At 45.1% G+C, this 21,303-nt stretch overlaps 1 protein-coding gene across 3 annotated transcripts in view; it reads right to left on the bottom strand.

Moving 5' to 3' along the window:
- Positions 1–21,303, bottom strand: part of fgd5a (FYVE, RhoGEF and PH domain containing 5a) — a 60,068-nt gene that overhangs the window by 22,906 nt on the left and 15,859 nt on the right. For all 3 annotated transcript variants that reach the window (XM_080423753.1, XM_080423754.1, XM_080423755.1), the window contains exons 3-7: positions 17,012–17,129; positions 15,151–15,209; positions 14,389–14,419; positions 9,175–9,335; positions 5,348–5,495 (exon numbers count right to left, since the gene is read on the bottom strand). In XM_080423753.1, coding sequence (XP_080279879.1) covers positions 5,348–5,495; positions 9,175–9,335; positions 14,389–14,419; positions 15,151–15,209; positions 17,012–17,129 — 517 coding nt within the window. The remainder of the gene's footprint in view (positions 1–5,347; positions 5,496–9,174; positions 9,336–14,388; positions 14,420–15,150; positions 15,210–17,011; positions 17,130–21,303) is intronic.

Here is a 21,303-nt window from a genome sequence, read left to right as displayed (position 1 = left end):
CAAATACTGTTAAAATAACGCTGTCGGGCAGAAAGCTCTTATCTCCATATTTTTACGTTTCGTGTTTTTTTTCCGTAAATTAATGCCCTACTACTATTATCCACAAGCTCGAAACACGGCGTTTTGAGCTTGTAGATTTGCTATTTTTGCTACTTTTGAATTTGAATCCTGAAAAGTAACAGTTTTGGACATATGAGGTTTCCACCCGACGGAGACGATAAGTTGTATTTGAGTTGTAAATCCAGTGAGGTTGTAAGATGACTTGGAAACTTAAGTCATGTTACACAAATGTGCAAATGTCAAAAGATGTGTGTGGCCTGTACATTTCACAAACAAATCGTCGCTGTCAGGCAGAAACCTTTTATCTCAAAATGTCAACTTTTTAATGTTTTTTTCGTCATTTAATGCTCTACTTTGTCATACAAGAGTGTCAAGGAAAAGTAGTGAAAATAGCCGGGCGCGACGAGCTTGTCTTTTCACTATTTTAAAATGTTCTTTAAATAACAATTTTAAAAAAGGAATGTGCATTTGATGTGTCTGTGTCACGGGGCAGCCCGTGCCCTATACATAGACACACTAAGAGGGAAGGGACTATTTGTAGCATATGACTTTTACCGGTATTCAATGTAGAAATTACACAGACTTCAGGGGTTCAAACTTTGTTTATTTAAACACTGTGTATTGGAGCTGATCTGAAATGTTTGTTTGTCACCTGGTCTTTGCTCTGCAGTACTGGCACCCTCTGAATCTGACTGGTAACTGCCGAAACAGAGCAGGCTAGTCAATTGGGTTTAAGAAGGGGTGGAACGTGCCATGTACTGTAGAGGAGGAGGGGTGTTTGACAATGTTAATGAGCAAAGTATTTATTTTTGAAGTAAATGCAAACCCAAAATGGTGTTTAGTTTAAAGTACAACATCTATTTATGTGCTAGGTTATTTATTCATCAGATAGTTGTAAGCTTGTAGATATGCTAATTTTGAGGTTAATTGTTTCTGTGCTTGTGGTAGGATCCACTCCCTATTTAAGGGAGGCTGCAAGTGACAGTCAGTTAGTTGAACTTGGCAAGCAAAGCGTTAACAGCCTTGAGACAGAGCTGCCAGGGCCCTTAGTTAAGGGATAGCCTTTTTGTGCAGTCACTGTATGGTTTGTTGTCTTTAGTTGTGCTTTAAGTAATTCTATAATTTTTGTAAGTCTATTTTTCCACGTCTTATTTATTTATTCACTATCTATCTGCTGCATATTGGACGGTTTTCCGGAGGTGTGAGAGAAATAAAACTCAACGATCTGCAAATTCTGAACTTGTTCATTTTTGGAGCCTTGGCCGCTTGGTCAACCTTTACATGTGGTGTCAGAAGAAAAGAAAGGACAGTTCAGAATGCCTCCAAAACCACAGTTACGAAGCCAGCAGCAGCAAGTAGCACTCTCGGAGGAGGAAGGCGTTGCCGCAGGGGGAGATATGGAGGAACGCGACCAACCCATGGTGAGCACCACCTCTTCCCAGGAGGCAACTTTCTCCAACCTGGCAAGAATGTTCGACACATACATGCAGTCTCAAATGGAGAAGGAAAGGAAGCAGGACAAGGAGAGGGAGCGTCAGGTGCGGAAGCTCGACATCATCAATCATCAGATAACCCAACTCCAGTTGGACATGGAGGCAGCCAGGGTGCAGCCGAGGAGGCCTACCGATGCAGCGGGGCCATCGACGGGATCTGCAGCAGCAGGACCAGCGTCAGCACCAGTGCCGATGGGGGACCCGAAGCTGATGAGGTTGGAGGACTCCGATGACATCGAACATTTCCTCACAACGTTTGAGAGACTGGCAGGTGTTTACAACTGGCCACGACAACAGTGGGCCGTCCGGCTTATTCCCGTACTGACGGGCAAGGAACGAAGTGTTTTCGTAGCTATGGACCCAGCCCACACTCAAGACTATGACAGGCTGAACGCGGCAGTGTTGAAGAAGTATGAGGTGAACAGAGACTCGTACTGTCAACGCTTCCGTAACCTTGATGTGCTACCGGGCGAGTCACCCCAGGAGCTGTATGCCCGCCTCAAAGACCTCTTCTGCAAGTGGGTTGACTTCTCTTCGTCCACCAAAGATGACATCATGGAGAAGATGGTCCTTGAGCAGTACCTTTGGGTCCTCTGGCCAGAAGTGAGGGTCTGGGTCAAGGAACGTGATCCGGAGACGGCGGCAAAAGCGGCAGACCTGGTCGACACCTACGTCTCGGCACACAAGGGGTCAGAGTATTGCACCACAGACTTCCGGTTGAGGACGCCACAGGGGGCGCCTTCAGAAGGGGGGGAAATGTCACGGGGCAGCCCGTGCCCTATACATAGACACACTAAGAGGGAAGGGACTATTTGTAGCATATGACTTTTACCGGTATTCAATGTAGAAATTACACAGACTTCAGGGGTTCAAACTTTGTTTATTTAAACACTGTGTATTGGAGCTGATCTGAAATGTTTGTTTGTCACCTGGTCTTTCCTCTGCAGTACTGGCACCCTCTGAATCTGACTGGTAACTGCCGAAACAGAGCAGGCTAGTTAATTGGGTTTAAGAAGGGGTGGAACGTGCCATGTACTGTAGAGGAGGAGGGGTGTTTGACAATGTTAATGAGCAAAGTATTTCTATGTCTTTTTGAAGTAAATGCAAACCCAAAATGGTGTTTAGTTTAAAGTACAACATCTATTTATGTGCTAGGTTATTTATTCATCAGATAGTTGTAAGCTTGTAGATATGCTAATTTTGAGGTTAATTGTTTCTGTGCTTGTGGTAGGATCCACTCCCTATTTAAGGGAGGCTGCAAGTGACAGTCAGTTAGTTGAACTTGGCAAGCAAAGCGTTAACAGCCTTGAGACAGAGCTGCCAGGGCCCTTAGTTAAGGGATAGCCTTTTTGTGCAGTCACTGTATGGTTTGTTGTCTTTAGTTGTGCTTTAAGTAATTCTATAATTTTTGTAAGTCTATTTTTCCACGTCTTATTTATTTATTCACTATCTATCTGCTGCATATTGGACGGTTTTCCGGAGGTGTGAGAGAAATAAAACTCAACGATCTGCAAATTCTGAACTTGTTCATTTTTGGAGCCTTGGCCGCTTGGTCAACCTTTACAGTCTGCATACATGAATAACTGATAATATAGGAAGCCATGTTTGACTTTAAAAGCATCCATGTTTTGTGCTCGTAGAGTCAGAATCCCAAATTTTGTAGGGATGGTCAGAATAACTTTCGTTTAGTGACTGTATAACCTCATATTTTGATAATCAAAGGCAGCCAACCACAGCCAACCTGACCAATCACAGTGTGTCAATGTGACCATCCCATTTTTAACTTTCACACGTTGGAGTTCACGTTTTGCATTTTGTTTGCCAAGCTACAAGCTCAAATACATTAGGACAATAATACAACTTATTCCCATACTCCCCCTGGATACTTTTCACAAAGAGCATGATTTGACATCGCCCCCCACACACCCATAACCATGACATTACTAACACTTCACATCGATCATCATGACAACATGACAAGGAATGACAATGTGGGGAACACATTCTGTGGTCCAGTGCCAGAAAGTATCAAAAAAACAATAGGCTCTATGCACAGCAGCCATATTGGCAAGACATTGGGCCCCTTCCTTACTTCCTTCACAGGTCTTACCAATTATACTGACTAGAAAAAAGCGGCCTACGAGCCTGTGCAGATTTTCTGTGTGGTTGGCGCAGTGTTGTGTTATTGGTGCAAAAATATAGTAATTGTGTACATGTAGTGAGCAATGATGATGTTGTTATGAGAATGTGGTATATATGCAGAAGCAGGGTAGATGGTGATGGAAATGAGATAGCATTTGTTTTTAGATTACATGGTTTGTTGTCATGTTGTAATAGAGAACAGTAAACGTGCATTTGGCAGCAATCTGTAGCAAGTAGCAGCATAGAGGCGGTGGTAAAAAGATAAATGTTTATAGCAACATATATACAAATATAAGAAAGGCTTAGTAGTAAAATGAAATGACATAGAGTATATGACAGTATGTAGTACATTAACAGTGAAGTAGTCAGCAGCAGTAATTAGGAGCAATTTTACGTTGCATTAGGGGGACAAGCAATTCACAGGCAATGAAAAATACTGGCCAACAGCAACAATACAAAAAATGATCATAAGAGGCCTCAAGTGAATCTATAGCAGCAGAGACAACGCTGTGAGAGGGGGGGGGGCAACGTGAAGTAATGTTTTGCACATGTGTATGTAATATTGAGTTAGATAGGTAATGCTGAGTGACAGGCATATTTGGTAGAATACAGACACAGCTATTGCGTGATTGTTTCCGCACGCACGCACACACACACACACACACACACACACACACACACACACGCGTGCATTAGGAACGACGACATGGGGGGAGGAGCAGTCAACTGTGTGTGTGTGTCTCACTCTCTCTCTCTCTCCCGCGGTGCCTCTGTGAGACACGCACACACACAGTCACTGGCCGCGCACATGAAGGTTTTGTGCGCACGCATTGTCATTGCATTGAAATGCATGGAACAGACATCCCGTGCGACTGGTGAGTTCAAAGCGACACACACACACACACCCTGGGTTAGTACTGGCTGGCGGAACAGAGACACATGGGGAGGAGTAGTCACTTTGCAAGTCACACACACACACACACAAAGAGAGAGAGAGAGATGCAACGCTGAAGTAATCAAATAAGCAGCGCAATTTATTTACAAATAAAGAAAGGCAACCAAATGAAATAATGAGCTGTTGCTGCTGGTCGAACCAGTTAATGTCAAGGATCTGAGAGTGTACAAATGGAACCAAATGGATCCTTACGGGTCCATTTGGTTCCATTTGTACACTCTCAGAGTTACACGCCCGTAAGTGGGCATTTGGAACCCCCTCAAGAAACCATGAGGGTCCCTGGAACCCACTTTGAGTGTTTCCAGTGAGCCAACAAGCACAATATCAGCACCCTGACTGTGTTTGACCAGAATGGAACAGAGCCTTCATTAGTATCATTGGTAACACCTGTGAAGGAAGTAAGGAAGGAGGCCTAATTTCTTTCTATTAGACAGAGACAAAAAAACAGCACACTGTTATATCCTGACCTAATAGGTCTAAAGGTCCTTACACACTGGGGGTGATTTTTTCATGCAAATTATACGTAAAAAAATAAAAAACTTATAAAGTCAATGCAAGCTTCCACATCAATTTCGCGGAGCGAAAAAGCGTCTTTTATTTATTCGGACCGCATCCGAATTTTGCGTATATTCGCCGGTGTGTAATGACCTTTAGAGCTGGAAGTCAGTTTTCAGTCTATTACATCCAAGTGTTTTACCTCAAACTTCTTGACGATGTCCGCGAAGGCGGCGTTGCTCCTGACGCTCTCCTCCAGTAGAGACATGCTGCGGTCGTACTCAGAGAGGTAGGTGTCGAACACGCCAAAGTCGTCCCGGCGCGACAGGATCACATCCACCACCCTCTGGCTCTCCTCCCTACATCAGGGTGGGAACGAGGTCATGGGCTTTAACAGTGATAAGAGTGATTTCTTGGGAGTTTGGAAAGGGCCATGTAATGTGTCGTCTCTGTCGGGTGGAAACCTCACACGTCCAAAACTGTTTCAGGATTCAAATTCAAAAATAGCAAAAGTGGCAGATCTACAAGCTCAAAACGCATGGCTTCGCGCCGCGTTTTGAGCTTGAAGATCTGCTACTTTTGATGGTTTTGTGTGACGCTGTTGTAGTATGATCAAGTAGGGCATTCATTTACGAAAAAACACAAAAAGTTAAAATATGGAGATAAGAGGTTTCCTGCCCGACAGCAACAAACTGAATACAGACTATTATCGTCTTGTAGAAACCTTGTATCTCCATATTTCAACTTGTGTCCCCCAATCCCGCCCGTAAATGAATGCCCTACTTCATCATACTACAGTGTCACATCATGCATTATTAAAACAAATTAAGTGAAAGTTAAAGTGGTTAAGCATGTCTGTGAGTTTTATAAATATTGAACCAATGAAAAGTATTAACAAGAGCATGTGACTAAATAATAACTGCATTGGATCCGTTGGAGCACATGTTCTATATATTTTTTTCATTTCCTGAAAAGTAACAGTTTTGGACATAACAAAGGTTTCTTGTCTAATTCTCCGTAACATACTCACTATGGGATATCAGCGCCTCCTGGCGTGATGCAGAGCTACATACCATAAACTCCCGGGCCATTCATTGGCTGAGAAGGGTATGTCACGTGTCCGGTAAACCGGAAGAGGTATAAAACCTCTTGCGTGACGTGGCTCATCCTCTTTCGCTTCTCTGCATGGCAGATGCTACAGCTACGAGACATACCTTAAGACCAAACTTTGCTAACTTTGTGAATTAGACCGAAACCAGCTTTAGCCCACTCGGGTGGTACTTGTACTGACCCACGGGTTTTCCTCTACTGCAAAAAAAAAAAAAAAAAAAGGTTTATATTCTTTCCGCTCCCGCGGCTCTTATCTTTTCTTTCTATCTGAAATCAAGTTTTCCTCCTTTGCTTTCCTCGTGTTTAGCCGGCCGGCTAAAGGCTAGTAGGTTAGCTCCATGGAGGCTCCACGTTCGTGCGGACTGGCGCCACGGTGCCGCTTGCTGATCGCCGCGGACGACCCTCACGGGTTTTGCATCTCCTGCCTCGGGCGACGACATGCCTACGAGGCGAAGCACTTCCGTGGTGCTCCAGGAGGTTGCGACGACTGCGCCCGGTTCTCCAGGCGCCGCATCCAGCGCCGTCTGGACAGGGCCGACGAACTGGCCCCAGGCGGCAGCACCGTCGCGGATCCAGCCCGCATGGACACCGGCCCAGGTACCGTGGGTGGTGGCGCCCACCACGTGCGTCCTCATCCCACGATGGGCCCTCCAGCTGCGGGCGGTCCCAGCAGCAACCGCTCGCAGCAACACCTGAGTGCGCCGTCGCAGCAGCTCCAGTCTGCTACACCCTCTGTGCCGCGCAGCACTCCACCGGCCGCCGCAGCTGTGCCCGGTGGGTCCACCCGGGTGCAGCTAGCTAGCGGCGCTACATCCCCCTCTTCCCAGCCGCTCTCTCCGAGGCCGCAGCAGGAGTACCGTGACAGCGGGGCTTCGCCTTCGTTCAGCGACGTCTCCGACGACGGCAGCGCCCACAGCATGGACGAGGGGGCGGAGGAGGGTGAGATACTGTCGTTCCAGGGGGCTGCCGGAGCAGCCGCATCCAGCCCTCGTCAGGACGACGACCTCGGGGCTTCTGGCGGTCAGCTGGGGCCCAGCTGGCCGGACGCCCAGGAGCTGGAATCCGATCCCGCGAGGCGCGACGAGCCGGTCTCGGCGATCATCGAAGGGCCCTTTCCACGAGGTCCGCGTACGACGACAGGTGGAACCTGTTCGTGGCATGGTGTCTGAGTCAGTCACCGCCGGTTGAGGCCTTTCGGGCCCCGGTACGCAGCGTCCTCATGTTCCTGCAGGAAAAATTGAGGCAGGGTCTGGCTTTCTCGACGATTAAGGTGTATCAAGTGTCACGAAGGTCTCGATGGCATGACGGTTGGCCAACACCCGATGGTGCGGGGGTTCATGAACGGCCCCAAGAACGGGGTGGTCACCCAGACGCCGGTTGAGCTGGTAGCTTTTCATCCGCCGCCTTTCGCTTCAGCGGAGGATAGGCGGCTACACTGTCTTTGCCCGGTAAGGGCTTTGAGGCTCTACTGCCAGAAGACGGTGGCCGGCCGATCGTCGTCGCAGCTGTTTGTCTCCTTCGGCCCGGGTGGTCAGAGGAAGGCAGTGGCTAAGGCGACGCTTTCTAGATGGATTTTGGATGCCATTAGGCTGGCCTACGTCAGTGGTGGCGTTCCAGTTCCAGAAGGACTGAAGGCTCATTCTACTAGGGGCGTGGCTGCTTCCTGGGCCCTCTCCAGGGGGGTTTCGGTCCAGGAAGTGTGTGCGGCCGCAAACTGGTCGTCACCTTCAACGTTTGCGGCTTTCTATAGCCTGGACGTGGCAGCAGCGTCAGTGGCGCATGCTGTCCTAGGGGTGGCGGCTGTCTCTAGTTAGAATGGGGGAAGCTAGGCTGGTTTGTGTTTTAACCTGCCTTTTTTCTCTTCCCTATCTTCCTTCTCTTGAAGTCCCCTCGGGACCACCTGTGGTAGGTCTCCAGGGGGGAAGGGCCCCTGTTTCCTTGTTTCACTTAAGGAACGGTGTTGTGTCCCCTACCTTCCTTCTCTTAAGTCCCCTCGGGACCACCTGTGGTAGGTTCCCAGGGGAGGAGGGCCCTGTTTCCTTGTTTTCACTTAGGGGACAGACTTGTGTCTGTCCATTAGTTGAATAAGGCAGACTTGGTCTGTCAGGGTCCTTTTATTAACATCATATACCGCACCCTGGCCCGGAGGGCTGGGGCGCCCGTGAGGCCGAAGGTCACGTCCAGGGGGACGGGGCCTTATGGCTAGGGGGCGTGCGGACCTGAGATTCGGTATGGCTATAAGCCCAGGGGGGTTTATGCATCCCATAGTGAGTATGTTACGGAGAATTAGACAAGAAACTCAGGGTTACGGATGTAACCCCGGTTTCTTTAGAATTCGGAGTAACATACTCACCTAACACCCCTGTTTGTGTGCATCTGCATGCAGGAAGCGTGTTAAAGAGGATGAGCCACGTCACGCAAGAGGTTTTATACCTCTTCCGGTTTACCGGACACGTGACATACCCTTCTCAGCCAATGAATGGCCCGGGAGTTTATGGTATGTAGCTCTGCATCACGCCAGGAGGCGCTGATATCCCATAGTGAGTATGTTACTCCGAATTCTAAAGAAACCGGGGTTACATCCGTAACCCTGAGTTTCCACCCGACAGTGACGGGATTGGGATAATTAATGACAGAGGGACATTTGTGTGTTTGTTCTGTAGTATTTTACTGTATTTTCTTTGTCTGTGATTTTTATAGTAGCAAAATAACACATTGTATACATATGTGTGTAGGTTGGCTTGTTTGAGAACAGATCACAGAAATATTCTGTGTGTGTGTGTGTGTGTGTGTGTGTGTGTGTGTGTGTGTGTGTGTGTGTGTGTGTGTGTGTGTGTGTGTGTGTGTGTGTGTGTGTGTGTGTGTGTGTGTGTGTGTGTGTGTGTGTGTGTGTGTGTGTGTGTGTACGTGCGTGCACACGTCTCTTGCCATTGTTTGATGCGAGCCTCCAGCTCGATGAGCATGTTGCTGTGCAGCGTATAGACCTGGGGGAGCACGCCAAGAATCTCCTCCAACCTCTGCTCCTCCAACACGGCCTCCCCCTCCTCTCCCACCGCCTCCCCCACGGCTGACCTGAAGTCCTGCACAAGGCATGAGAGGAAAGAGAGGCAAGAGAGAGAGAGAGAGGGAGAGACCGGGGATAAAATAGAGTAGGAGAAAGAGAGAGAGAGAGAGAGCGTGGAGACAGAGAGAAAGGAATGGAGGAAAAAAGGTTATGTGAGAGTGAGGAAGGGGAAAGGGAGGGAGGCAGCGAATGTGGGGAAGGGGACGAGGGGGGAGGTGATGGGAGAAACAAGGAATGAAAAGGGAGAGAAAAAAGGGAAGGAAGGAAGGTCAGATCCTCCTAAACATCCTTCCTGCCGCCCTTCATTCCAAATCCACCGTCACCTCAGTGGCTGCACGTGCATGCGGGCCCGGCTCTGGGCTCTGGGCTCTGTCCAGGCTTTCAGGAAAAAGGACGTCCTGCCTGCGCATGATTTAAGGATAATTTATGCCTCGTCGCACGACCGAGCTCTTTGTCGTACGACAAAAGGGTGACGCACACTTTCTTTCGTTTCACTTTGGCACTTTCTTTTTTAAAGTTGAAAAGTCTCGCTTCACATCCACGAAGGGTGACACGTTTTCACCAAAGCATAGATTAACCCTTACACGCCAGGTGCTGCTGACGATGACACAAGATCTCCATATTCATTACCATAGACATACCGGTAGACCTCAATCGCACTGAAACGTTCAAGAACATTGAGATGGTAGAGAAGCAGAGCATAAAAACGCTATGCTCTACTGTCATGTTGAACAAGCCTTTTAATGGCTGAGTGTCAGTGACACATAAGGGCTACAAAAACAACCTAAGATTGAATGTCCTCAAGAGAGGTTATTTATCTGCTCAGCTTGAGAGGGGGGGCGGCAGATGAAACTGTGCCAATCGTTAGGAGGTGTCAAAAAGCCTTAACAAATATCAATTGTGTCTGCGGCTAGAGCTGTCTGGCTACCTAACATGACATATAATGCACTGTAAAGCCATAATGTATGGGGGTGGGGTGGGTGCTACAGCCCATCCATTCCATTTGAGAGGAAAGAAACATAATAAAGCGAATACAGACGTCCTGGTCGGCGGTGAGATAATGCGGTGACACGGCGGCGCTTGGGAGCCGGCCGTTCATCATGCACGATCGATCGCGCCTCAGTTTAACATTCGTCACTTCTGGCCTGGATCAGGGCTGTTGGCTTAGGGGCTGCCGGGTGTTTGTCTACGTCTCCAGGGAGATGCGACGCACACATGTAGAAAACAACACAACGCTCACACAGGTAGACGCACACACATGTGAGTGAGTGAGTGAGTGCGTGTGTGTGTGTGTGTGTTTTCCAGAGAACACTCACACACTCACATGTGTGTGCGTGTATGTGTGCATCGTGCAAGCATTGACATTTATGTGGCCGCAGACCTCCATCGAATAATTGTTTGTGCCAGGGAAGGGACAAAATAGCAGATCTACAAAATCCTGTTTGCTATTTTTGAATAGCAAAAGTATAAACCGCCTTGGGTCCCTGGATTCCACTTTGAGAAAGATAGACCACCCCAATTGGAGCCACTAAAGGCGAAATGGTACACAAATCCTACAAATGGTCTCCTAAGTGGGCATCGTCTGATCTCGCAAACGTCTTAGGCCTCGTACGCACAGTTAAAACACTCGACGCATGCTTTACGCATGCTTCATGGGGGTGGTGAAGCCGTTTCAATTCATTCCCTATGGAAGTCACGTGGTTTTGATGCGCTGACTTGTCGCAGGGGAGGAGGGGTGAAGCCATGAAGCCATGCGACAAGTCAGCGCATCAAAACCATGTGACTTCCATAGCGAATTGATTGAAACGGGTTCACCCCCCCCCCCATGAAGCATGCGTAAAGCATGCGTCAAGTGTTTTAACTGTGTGTACGAGGCCCTATGTTTACTGGTGCTAGATCCCGCGAGAGTGTGTTGCTGGGACCGAGAAAGGTTGATAATGAAGTAGATTTTCTCCTGATTTGTCTCTCTGAAAAAAGCCATTTTAGTATGAAAATATTGGGAAGATTGTGTGGCTTGTGACAATTGAGTCCAATATTGACTTCATGTTCACTCTTCCGTTGGAAATAATAGACTCCAACCTGCTTCCATCTCCTAAAAAGGCGGCCACCTCACGCAGATACGGCAAGTAAACCGGAGATATATTTTATTTTTATTTATTTTTTTGTCTTGGTACTCACATTTTTTACTTAAGTAAAAGTATCAATACTGCAATGTAGAAATACTCTGTTACAAGTAAAAGTCTGGTATTCAGAATTCACTTGAGTAAAAGTACAGAAGTATTGGCATCAGAATGTACTTAAAGTACCAAAAGTAGAAAGTACTCATTATGCAGAAATCTTCCATAAAATCATTTAAAAATAGCAGATCTACAAGCTCACAATGGCTATTTTCAAATAGTCGAAGTCTATATAGGGCTGAAGTGGTTAATGTATGTTTTGTAATGATATTCTAAATCTACAAAGCAACTAGTAACTAAAGTTGTCCAATAATTGTAAAAGTAAAATATAGGTATTTAGAATTGGAAATATTCCAGTAAAGTAAAAATACCTCAAAATTGTACTTATGTACAGTACTTGAGTACATGTTACTTTCCACCACTGGGTATTTGTACAGTATACACACACCCACGCAGTCATTCTGTCTGGTATTTGTGGATATCCTGTGGATGAGATGAGCTCTACCCAGTGTGTCTGCCATCCACACACAGCCTGATCCATATTTCTGTCAGGTAAAGTAGGTCAAGAGACAACATTAAACAGATGGCGGAGCAGACATGTCACGCTTGGTCACCATCTATTTAGAGGTCACTACGTATAAAGAACAGGTACAACCAAAAAAAATAGTTTCGGTTTCACGACGTTGATGTAGCTCTTATTGTGAAAGTTCACCTGAAGAGGGGCATATACAGTCATGCCTCATTTCCCATGACGTGGGGACGTGGGTTTGGAAATTCTCTATTTTCATGTTATTCCTTATCACAAACAATGGAACAATAGACTGTGTTTTTCTCCTGACTCTCAACGATGGTGGTTTTGGTCCTTTTGCAATATGCGTGCGTGTGCATATGAGTGTGTGTGTGTGTGCGTGTGCGTATGTGTGTGTGTGCGGGCAGATCGAGTCATGCGGTCATGGAGTGCTGACACCGTGTCTGTCAAAAAGACTCATTTTAGACTTGATCTCACGCTGTTACGATTGCAGTCTATTTGAAATAGTGGCCAATATATCAAGAGATCACTTCCACCTTTGAAAATAATAACAACTCGGTATCACGCTATATGCATTATGCAGCGGAGTGAAAAAAACACATTGAATGTCACCCTTGAACAATGGCAAAAAGATCCATGGAGCTGGTATGATAACAATATTGAAAAATACAAATAACCAAGATAACCTATTTCCTTTCACCAGACGCATGCTGAGAATTTATGGAAAAAAATATTTTGTACGGCATACGGAAAGTAAAACAAATCAAAAACAGCTTCAGCCACAGCAGAAAACTGCCAGTGCAAATGAGGTGATATTGATAAGTTACTTAATATGTATCTGTCTTTATGTCTGCATACAGATACTAATTAGTAGTATCTGTATTTGCTCAGCATAGTGGTGTGATTGCAGATGTACGCTCATTAGAGGGGAGTGATGTTTAGATTATATTAATATTTGCATGGCTCAGCTATTTAATGGAATCAAATTACATGAAGCTGCTGCTTTAGTATTCAAATGAGCCCATTATAAATCATGGTAAGGGGGACATATAAGTAATTCAGGTTATGACCTTGTTCAAGGGTATATGGTTCAAGCTGACTGATGGGTTCCCCTCGATTCCACCTGTCAGATTTGTACTGGCCAAGTAATCACGCACGCACGTGCACACGCACACACACACACACACACACACACACACACACACACACACGCACACACACACACTCACATACACACGCGCACACTCACATACACACGCGCACACACACACACACACACACACACACACACACACACACACACACACACACACACACACACACACACACACACACACACAAACACGTGCGTACGCACACGCACGCACTCAATCCTTTATATGACAAAAATGATATTAGATTAATAGCAAACACTCTTGTAAAAGGTTTCCTCGATATCTATCCTCAACACACACCTTTCCATCGCGATCAAAGCGAAATCATAAATTGCTCAAGTGTAGGTTTGAAGCCTGAAGCAAAGGTCATTTTAAAGTGGTCCATCTGGTAAACATCCATCCCGGTGACTCTGTGAGGATGTGGTCTGGGGACGCGGGGACAAGTTTGTGACAGGCCCGTAAACGAGGTGTGACGGAAATAGATGACAACACCTGGTGATGCATGGCTGACCTCTGCAGCCTAACTATAGCTCACCTCTACCTCCTCTGCCCTGCTTACTGCTTTAGGCATACACCGTACAGTCCTGAGTTTTCAATTAACTCAGAGAGTGTACAATAGGAACCACGTGGGTAGGATCAACTTGGTTCAATTTGTACACTCCCTGAGTTAAATTAACACCAACAATTTTACTGTGAACTGTGGCAACCTCCCAACACATCATCTCTGTAGGAAACCCCTCCTGTTTGTTCTTGAACAGCTTGGGGGCGGGGCATATACGACACCGGCAACATGGTCAACTTTAAAAAAAAAGTCCATTGTTGACCTTCGGGCGCCAGGTACACAGACAGGCGGCGGTGGTTGCATGTGGCAGTACGCCTAAAGGACAGCATCGACGCGAGTACCCTGCCTGCCAGCCTGCCTGCCGCATTACAACCTGCGTCACCCTACGAGCGACTACCTCTAAGTCCTCTGAGTCAACCTTGTCAAGACCAGGAAGTGGCCCGCGCTGCAACAACACTGATAAACCTGGACACAGCCTTACGCTGGAGGGGGGGGGGGGACAGAGACACACAGGATGTGATGTCATCAATGGATTTGCCTGAGCCAAACGATTGCCATGGAAAAGGGGGCTTTTCCAGAATTGAGTTAGTTCAGTAGTTTATGCAAGATACTTGCAAGTTTGATTGAATCTTGAGAAGCATCCCTACCTCTTGAAGATGCTTGAGGGCCTTGACATGTCTGCGAAATAAAAAGACAGAGAAAAGAAACTAACATATATATGTGACAATTAATGTGAAGACGAATTCCTAGCTTATTCTAACGATATTAGCATTAGCCAAAGACCGCTACTTAGTTATTTAGACTTTTTGTCAAATTAGCCACATGAAGCCCAGCGTCTCCGTTATGGGGTGAACATTCCATGAAAATAGCGATCAACAAGCTCACAATGTGTCGTGTTGCAACACCTGAGCTTATTAATCGTACATGTTGGTTAGTGGCATGGGGTGGCTGAGTGTAAAACTGATATTCCGTGACTTACGGAAGATCAGTCACAGTGCGTGTAGCTTGATATCATCTCTGTCGGGTGGAAACCTCTTACCTTTCATGATTCAAATTCAGAAGTATCAAAAGTAGCAGATCTACAAGCTCAAAACGTGCCACTTCGCACCACGTTTCGAGCTTGCATATATGCTACTTTTGATACTTTTGTGTGACGCTGTCTAAAAAAGTTAGAATATGGAGATAGGAGGTTTCTGTCTGACAGCAACGATATGTTAGTGGAGACAGTGATGAAAAGAAGAGGGGGGGGGGTACAGTGGAAGGGGGGCGAGTGAGGAATAGGCCAACGGACATGAGGGCAAACTGAGAGTAGAGAGAAAGGCAGCGAGGGGGGGGAGCCAAACCTCATGTCCTCACAGCGTGAGAGTGAGGAGAGCGTGCAGGGTAAATGCGTTGGCACAGACACTCACCCTCGCTCGGAGTCCACAAGCTCCTTGGCGACGTAGAAGGCTCGGGATCTGCCATCAATCTGGTTGACAGGGGAAGGGAAGAAAAGCATAGGAGATGAATGAGCTTGGCTAATGTCTAAAGGAGGCTCCGCGCGCACTTGTACCACTCAAACATTAATAGGAACAGCCAAGCGGCAGCCGACGCGATTGAGGAAAAATAAATTTCCCTTTTTGCGCTGTCAAAATAAGACTGATTATTTCATTACAGTGCGGCCGGGACGTGAAAGCTTTCTCAAATGCAGGACTTGAACATTTTGGATGCATTATGCATGAGAGGCCGCGTGCGTAGTGACAACAACGCTGCCCATTGATTTAGAGGCTAATCACCGGGCCTCAAAACATCCACGACCTAAAACATAACATTGAAGCCATTTAGGGGTTTACCGGCAAGGCTCGTGTACTTTGTCAATGTTTGTTTTTTTTCCTATCTGGGACCGTTTCACAAATACAACATTAATAGCATGTTGATCCTCATTTCCTGAAAATGAGACCAAAACACACTTTCATCCAATGGAATTGTTCCTTGGTTCCTACTGGAGTGTCTCTCACACCCAGCCCCCACCCCTCCTCCCCACTCTCCCTCGCTCTTTTATTGTTTTTTTCTTTTGAAGAAGAAGAAGAAAACAAGGAAGTGTGGGTCACATGATGGAAGCGAGGCCTGATATTATTGTGGCGGGAGGACGGGTGGGGTCCATCTCTGGGCTACTGTAAAATGGACGCCTGTGATTGTGTGAAAGACGGGAGGAATTAGGAGGGATTTTAACAGGCGCAATGCGGAAGTAAATCACAGGAAAAACATTCACATAGATTACACAAGTAAGGACCTGAACCCAGCAGACGCTCTTAATCCAGAGTGATTCACAGTAATCAAGGTAAAATATGAGGTAATACATCAAATGCATAGAAATAGTAATCTAGGATTATTGCTATCTGTAAACCAAAAACCTAGAATCAGTCTAACACTGTGCACGAGAATGCTACGCACACAAAAGTCCTTATAGTGGTGCCGGCCCACGGCAGAATAATAATCCTATAATCAGTCTAAACAGTATAATGTCAAAAAATCTATAATCTGTACATTGAAACTGTAACTGTGGGATGCCAGGTCTACAAATGAGCCTGGCATCTGTCTACATAACATGCTATGCATATTATTCTGTCATGGGAATTAACAATTCAATCTGGTCGACGATTGAATATGAGTTTCTTTTTATTAATCCTCATAGAAAAATAATGATCTGTCCCCGTCATGTCTCAAAAGACATTCCAAAGCTTTGACCGTTCCACAGCTCACTGAAAAGATTGTACATTTTCTGAAATGCTTACATACCAACATTCAGCGTTCATGCGTTAACCCATTCAATCCGGGAATGCATCTCTGTCATTTTAGATTTCTTTGGCTATTCAAAAATAGCAGATATACAAGCTCATAGCGCGGCACCAAGTGCTGCGCTATGAGCTTGTAGATCTGTAATTTTGGAAATCTTTGAATATGTATTTTTATGTGAACAGTTGTAAAATATTTTGTGCCAGGGACCACCGGAAGCAAAGATTTGAGTTACAAATGTTCGCTTTAAAAAACATATTCAAAGATTTGCACAGATTTGCTCAAAAATAGCATAGCGCCAAAGAAATCTAAAATAACAGAGATGCTTTCCCGGATTGAATGGATTAACAAATAATTTCCAGACACTGTCCACCACCAGCAGAATTGCTGTATATGGCACTTTCTTTTTCCTCATCGTGGCCATTTCACCAGACTACTTGGCTCAGCAGGCAGAGGACGTGATAATAAAAATGTCGTATTGTGATCTGAACAGACCTGTCTATCATAACCTTGCTCCGCGACCCCCTCCTCTTCCTCTGAGGTGCGCCCATGGTCCTCCTCGGCTGACAGTCCGGCGGTGACTGGGTTCAATGGGAACGGCTCAGTGTAGGCACTGCAGAAAGAATATGAAAAAGACATTATGAATTCAATAAGAAAAGCCTTGATATGGGCACTGAGACATCACAGCCATGAATATGTAACAGTAGATGCACCACCGCACTATGGCACACATTTAAACCATTGAAACCGGGAACGCATCTGTGTGTAACCACTTTAACCATTATTTTATACTTTGGCTATTCAAAAATAGCAGATATATAAGCTCATAGCACGGCACCGAGTGCCGCGCTATGAGCTTGTAGATCTGCTTTTTTTTTTATTGTGAAAATGTGTGCAAATCTTTGAATATATATATTTTTTGAAAGCGAAGATTTGTAACTAAAATCTTTGCTTCTGGGGGGTCCCTGGAACAACGTATTTTGAGATGGGGGTCCGCGGCCAATTACATATACTTTTGGGGATCCTTGACATGAAATAGTCTGAGAACCACTGATACTGTAGCAACATACGTTTTTTCAGAAAACTGTTTGATGATTTAGAAGACATTTGTAGAATCGGCCTCAGGTCTTAATAGGTTAATGGCACTGCGTGAAATTGCATAGAGAAATGTTGCACTGTATTGTATAAATGGAATATGTAGTACAGGGGGGGCGGGGGGAACTCAAATTCATACATTCTCCAGGAAAAGGACAATGTATTATATTGTTGCTGTCGGGCAGAAACCTCTTATCTCCATATTCTAACTTTTTGTGTTTTTTCGTGAATGAATGCCCTACTTGATCGTACTACAGAGTCACACAAAAGCATCAAAAGTAGCAGATCCACAAGCTTGAAACGTGGCGGGAAGCAACTCGTTCTGAGCTTGTATATCTGTTACTTTTGCTATTTTTGAATTTGAATCCTGAAAAGCAACAGTTTTGGACATATGAGGTTTCCACCCGACAGAGACGATATTGACCACACCAGTAATGGAAAACTAGAGAGGTAGAAAATATCTCACAATGCTGCTATTGACATAGAAAGAGTCTCTGATCTATTACCCTATTACCAAAGATTTATAATCGCTTACACCAACTAAATAGGCTTGTATGGATAAGTATTTGAGACTAAAATATGCCAGGCAGTTATTTCCAGAATCGACTTCCTTGTGCCATTTTGCCCGTGTGTGTTGTTCTTTCAATGAATATTTCCACTCTTCATTCCAGAGTTTTCCAGTGAATGGGACCTGGTTAATGTACTGTACTAAATAGTGGTCTTCAAGAGACAAGAAGGTGGCCGCACACACTGGTAGCCAAAGTGCCAATATTTTATTATAGGACGCAGAGTAAAGCAACCAACGTTTCGGCCCTGAAGAAGGCAGTTACCTGCCGAAACGTTGGTTTGTTTACTCTGAGTCCGATAATAAAATATTGGCACTTTGGCTACCAGTGTGTGCAGCCACCTTCTTGTCTCTTGTCAACATTAAACATTTACATTAACCTTTAATAATTACTCTAAATATACTGTATACTATCATGACATTTTTTACATTCATGACATTGATCTTTTTAATCTTTATTTAATGATCAATTCTTTTTTTAATGCTTTATGTGTTCTGTTGTTTTGTTTGTTTTGTTTGTTATTTGTATCCTGTCATCTGTCTTGTTTGTTTATTGTCTCCGCCAGGCCGAAAGGCATGGCGAGAGAGTATGTTTTCGCCCCTGTCCGTCCGTCCGTCCGTCCGTCCGTCCGTCCGTCCGTCTGTCTGTCTGTCCGTCCGTCCGTCCGTCCGTCCGTCCTGCCTGTGTGTTACCAGCTAATCTCTGGCACCGTTGGCCCGGTCGCTGCGAAACTGCACACGCACCCTCCATGGATGCCAATTCAGAACCTCTGCCCCAAATTTTTCACATGGGCCTGTTATAGCGCCACCAGGAGGCCGATTTGTGCAAAACCCATTTACTCCTACAGATTTTATCCAAACATCACGCAAATCGGTACACAGTATCTCTATAGTCATGTGATCAAGACGGATCTGTCCGATATTTCATATTCCATCCAGATTGGCTAAGGTTGGCTTCCAAAGTTTGCAAGATTGGTCCGTTTTGAACAAAATGTCTCAAATCATGAACACAGCGTTCGATTTCAGTGAAAACTTGCAGGTCTACAGGTCTAATTTACCAAAACACATTTTTGCAACAAAATGCCTCAAATCATTAATGCATGCACATTCCCACTAGCCCGAGGAAGAAATAACACCCTTTTCACATTGGCCTATTATAGCGCCACCAGGTGGCCACAATAACCTACCTGACCTGGCGGAGACCTGTGCTCCGAGGAGCACTTTTTCTAGTTTGTTTTGTCATATTTGATATTGTTTGGTTGATTTGGTTGATGTAGTTGCTATTTTGTTGCAAGAGGTTATTCCTATTGCAAGAGGTTATTCCTATTCCTAGAATTTCAATACAAGGTTTCTGCCAGACACTGACTATCTGTTTCATGGTCCAGTCTCATCATCCATCTGAAGCAGATGGTACAGCTGTGTACATACGGCAGTATAATCCCTGAGCATGCAGCTGTGCCTGACGGGGGCTGGTTGTTGGCTCTGTGGTTGATGCTCCTGAACGCTACCTGAGGTCACTATTAACCTTCTGTGGCCCAGAAAGTGCCCGTTCATTATCCTAGTGCAGTCGTTCTCAAACTCTATCATGTCAAGGTCCCCCAAATTAAAGGGACTACACCATGAATTTGTACTTTTCCTTCTTTTTTGTGTGTTTTTGGTCTCTTCTATCCCAAAAAACACCCCAGTTTGAACACTCAGGCTTTCACAGCATATCTGGGGTTTTCTGTAAATTGGTCTCAAAACAGACCAAACTGATTTTCACCCAAACGTGACGTCACGTTCGGTACAATCCCTCCCGTTTTATCTTTTTTCTTTTTTTACTTTTTCCACACAGAACCAGGAGATAACATGCATACAAACTGGCTCAATAGCGCCCCGTGCCAAACAGGACAATGTGGTATTGCAGGTGAAAGTGCTTTATAAGCCAGAGAGAAGTTAGTTGGAATGAGTATATCTGAGGCTTGATTTAGGCTCAAACCTTTTGAAGAACGTTTGAGGGACATAAACAATATGATATTAAATATTAAATATATCTTTTAAATTCATGGTGTAGATCCTTTAATACTTATTTGGCCGCAGACCCCCCCATCTGAAAATATTGTGTGCCAGGGCCCCATACAAGATTTTGTGTTGTTAAAATGTTTAAAAAATACTAGAACTTTTTCAAAAAACATCTATACTTTTTTGAAAATAGCCGATCTGCATGCCACGCAAGCTTGTAGATCGGCTATTTTTAAGTGTAAAATAGGGCTAACGTGGTTAAACTGATTTTTATGCTATATTAACCAATTTTGCTAGGAACCCTCTCAAGGACCCCTGAGGGTCCCTGAACCACACTTTGAGAACCACTGTTCTAGAGAACACTGACATATTTCCACAATTAGGACAGCTGAAGGAACGATGGAAAGGTTTAAGATTTATTTGTGGCATTTTCTTTTTTGATAGGTTTGATTAACTGATATGAATATTTTATTAACACGATTATTAACAGTACAGGTAAAAGGATAACACAAAAAGCCCCATGGGCTTGTTTCCATTGTGGTCATTGTACTCAATTAATCAGTAATACATAATACAATACGATACAATACAATACAATACAATACAATACAATACAATACATTACAATACAATACAATACAATACAATACAATACAATACAATACAAATACAAATACAATACAAAACATTTTTTTTGTATTGTATACGATATTTGAATTTCGGGGGAACGAGTTCAGATGATCTCCTTCTGGTGTTATGCCCATGATGGGCATCACTCACTCTAGAGAAGTAGTTTGGTATCAGGTATCTGGGCACTGGTCCTCTGGGTATCTTAAAGATCAGACCCATTGAGAGATGTTGCACTCTGTCTTCTACCTTGAGCCATCCTAGACTAGCAAAGTGAGCTGGTCAATATGGCAAGAAACCAAGGGCAGAGAGAGAGGAGAGACAAGACGGGGGTCGGAATCAAACCCGGGTTCTGTGCACTGACTGGCTGAGCCACAAGTCACCCTGGAATACATGTTTTTTCTCACATTCTAAATCCAACGGCGAGATTGTGAGGATGGAAGGATTGTACAGGATTGAATTTGGATTGTACAGGGTGGAATTTGGCGAACTCCCGACC

This window comes from Gymnoscopelus braueri (assembly GCF_963280865.1).
Source record: "Gymnoscopelus braueri genome assembly, chromosome: 3".
In the NCBI taxonomy this organism is placed as follows: domain Eukaryota; kingdom Metazoa; phylum Chordata; class Actinopteri; order Myctophiformes; family Myctophidae; genus Gymnoscopelus; species Gymnoscopelus braueri.
This window is presented reverse-complemented; position numbering and strand designations above follow the sequence as displayed.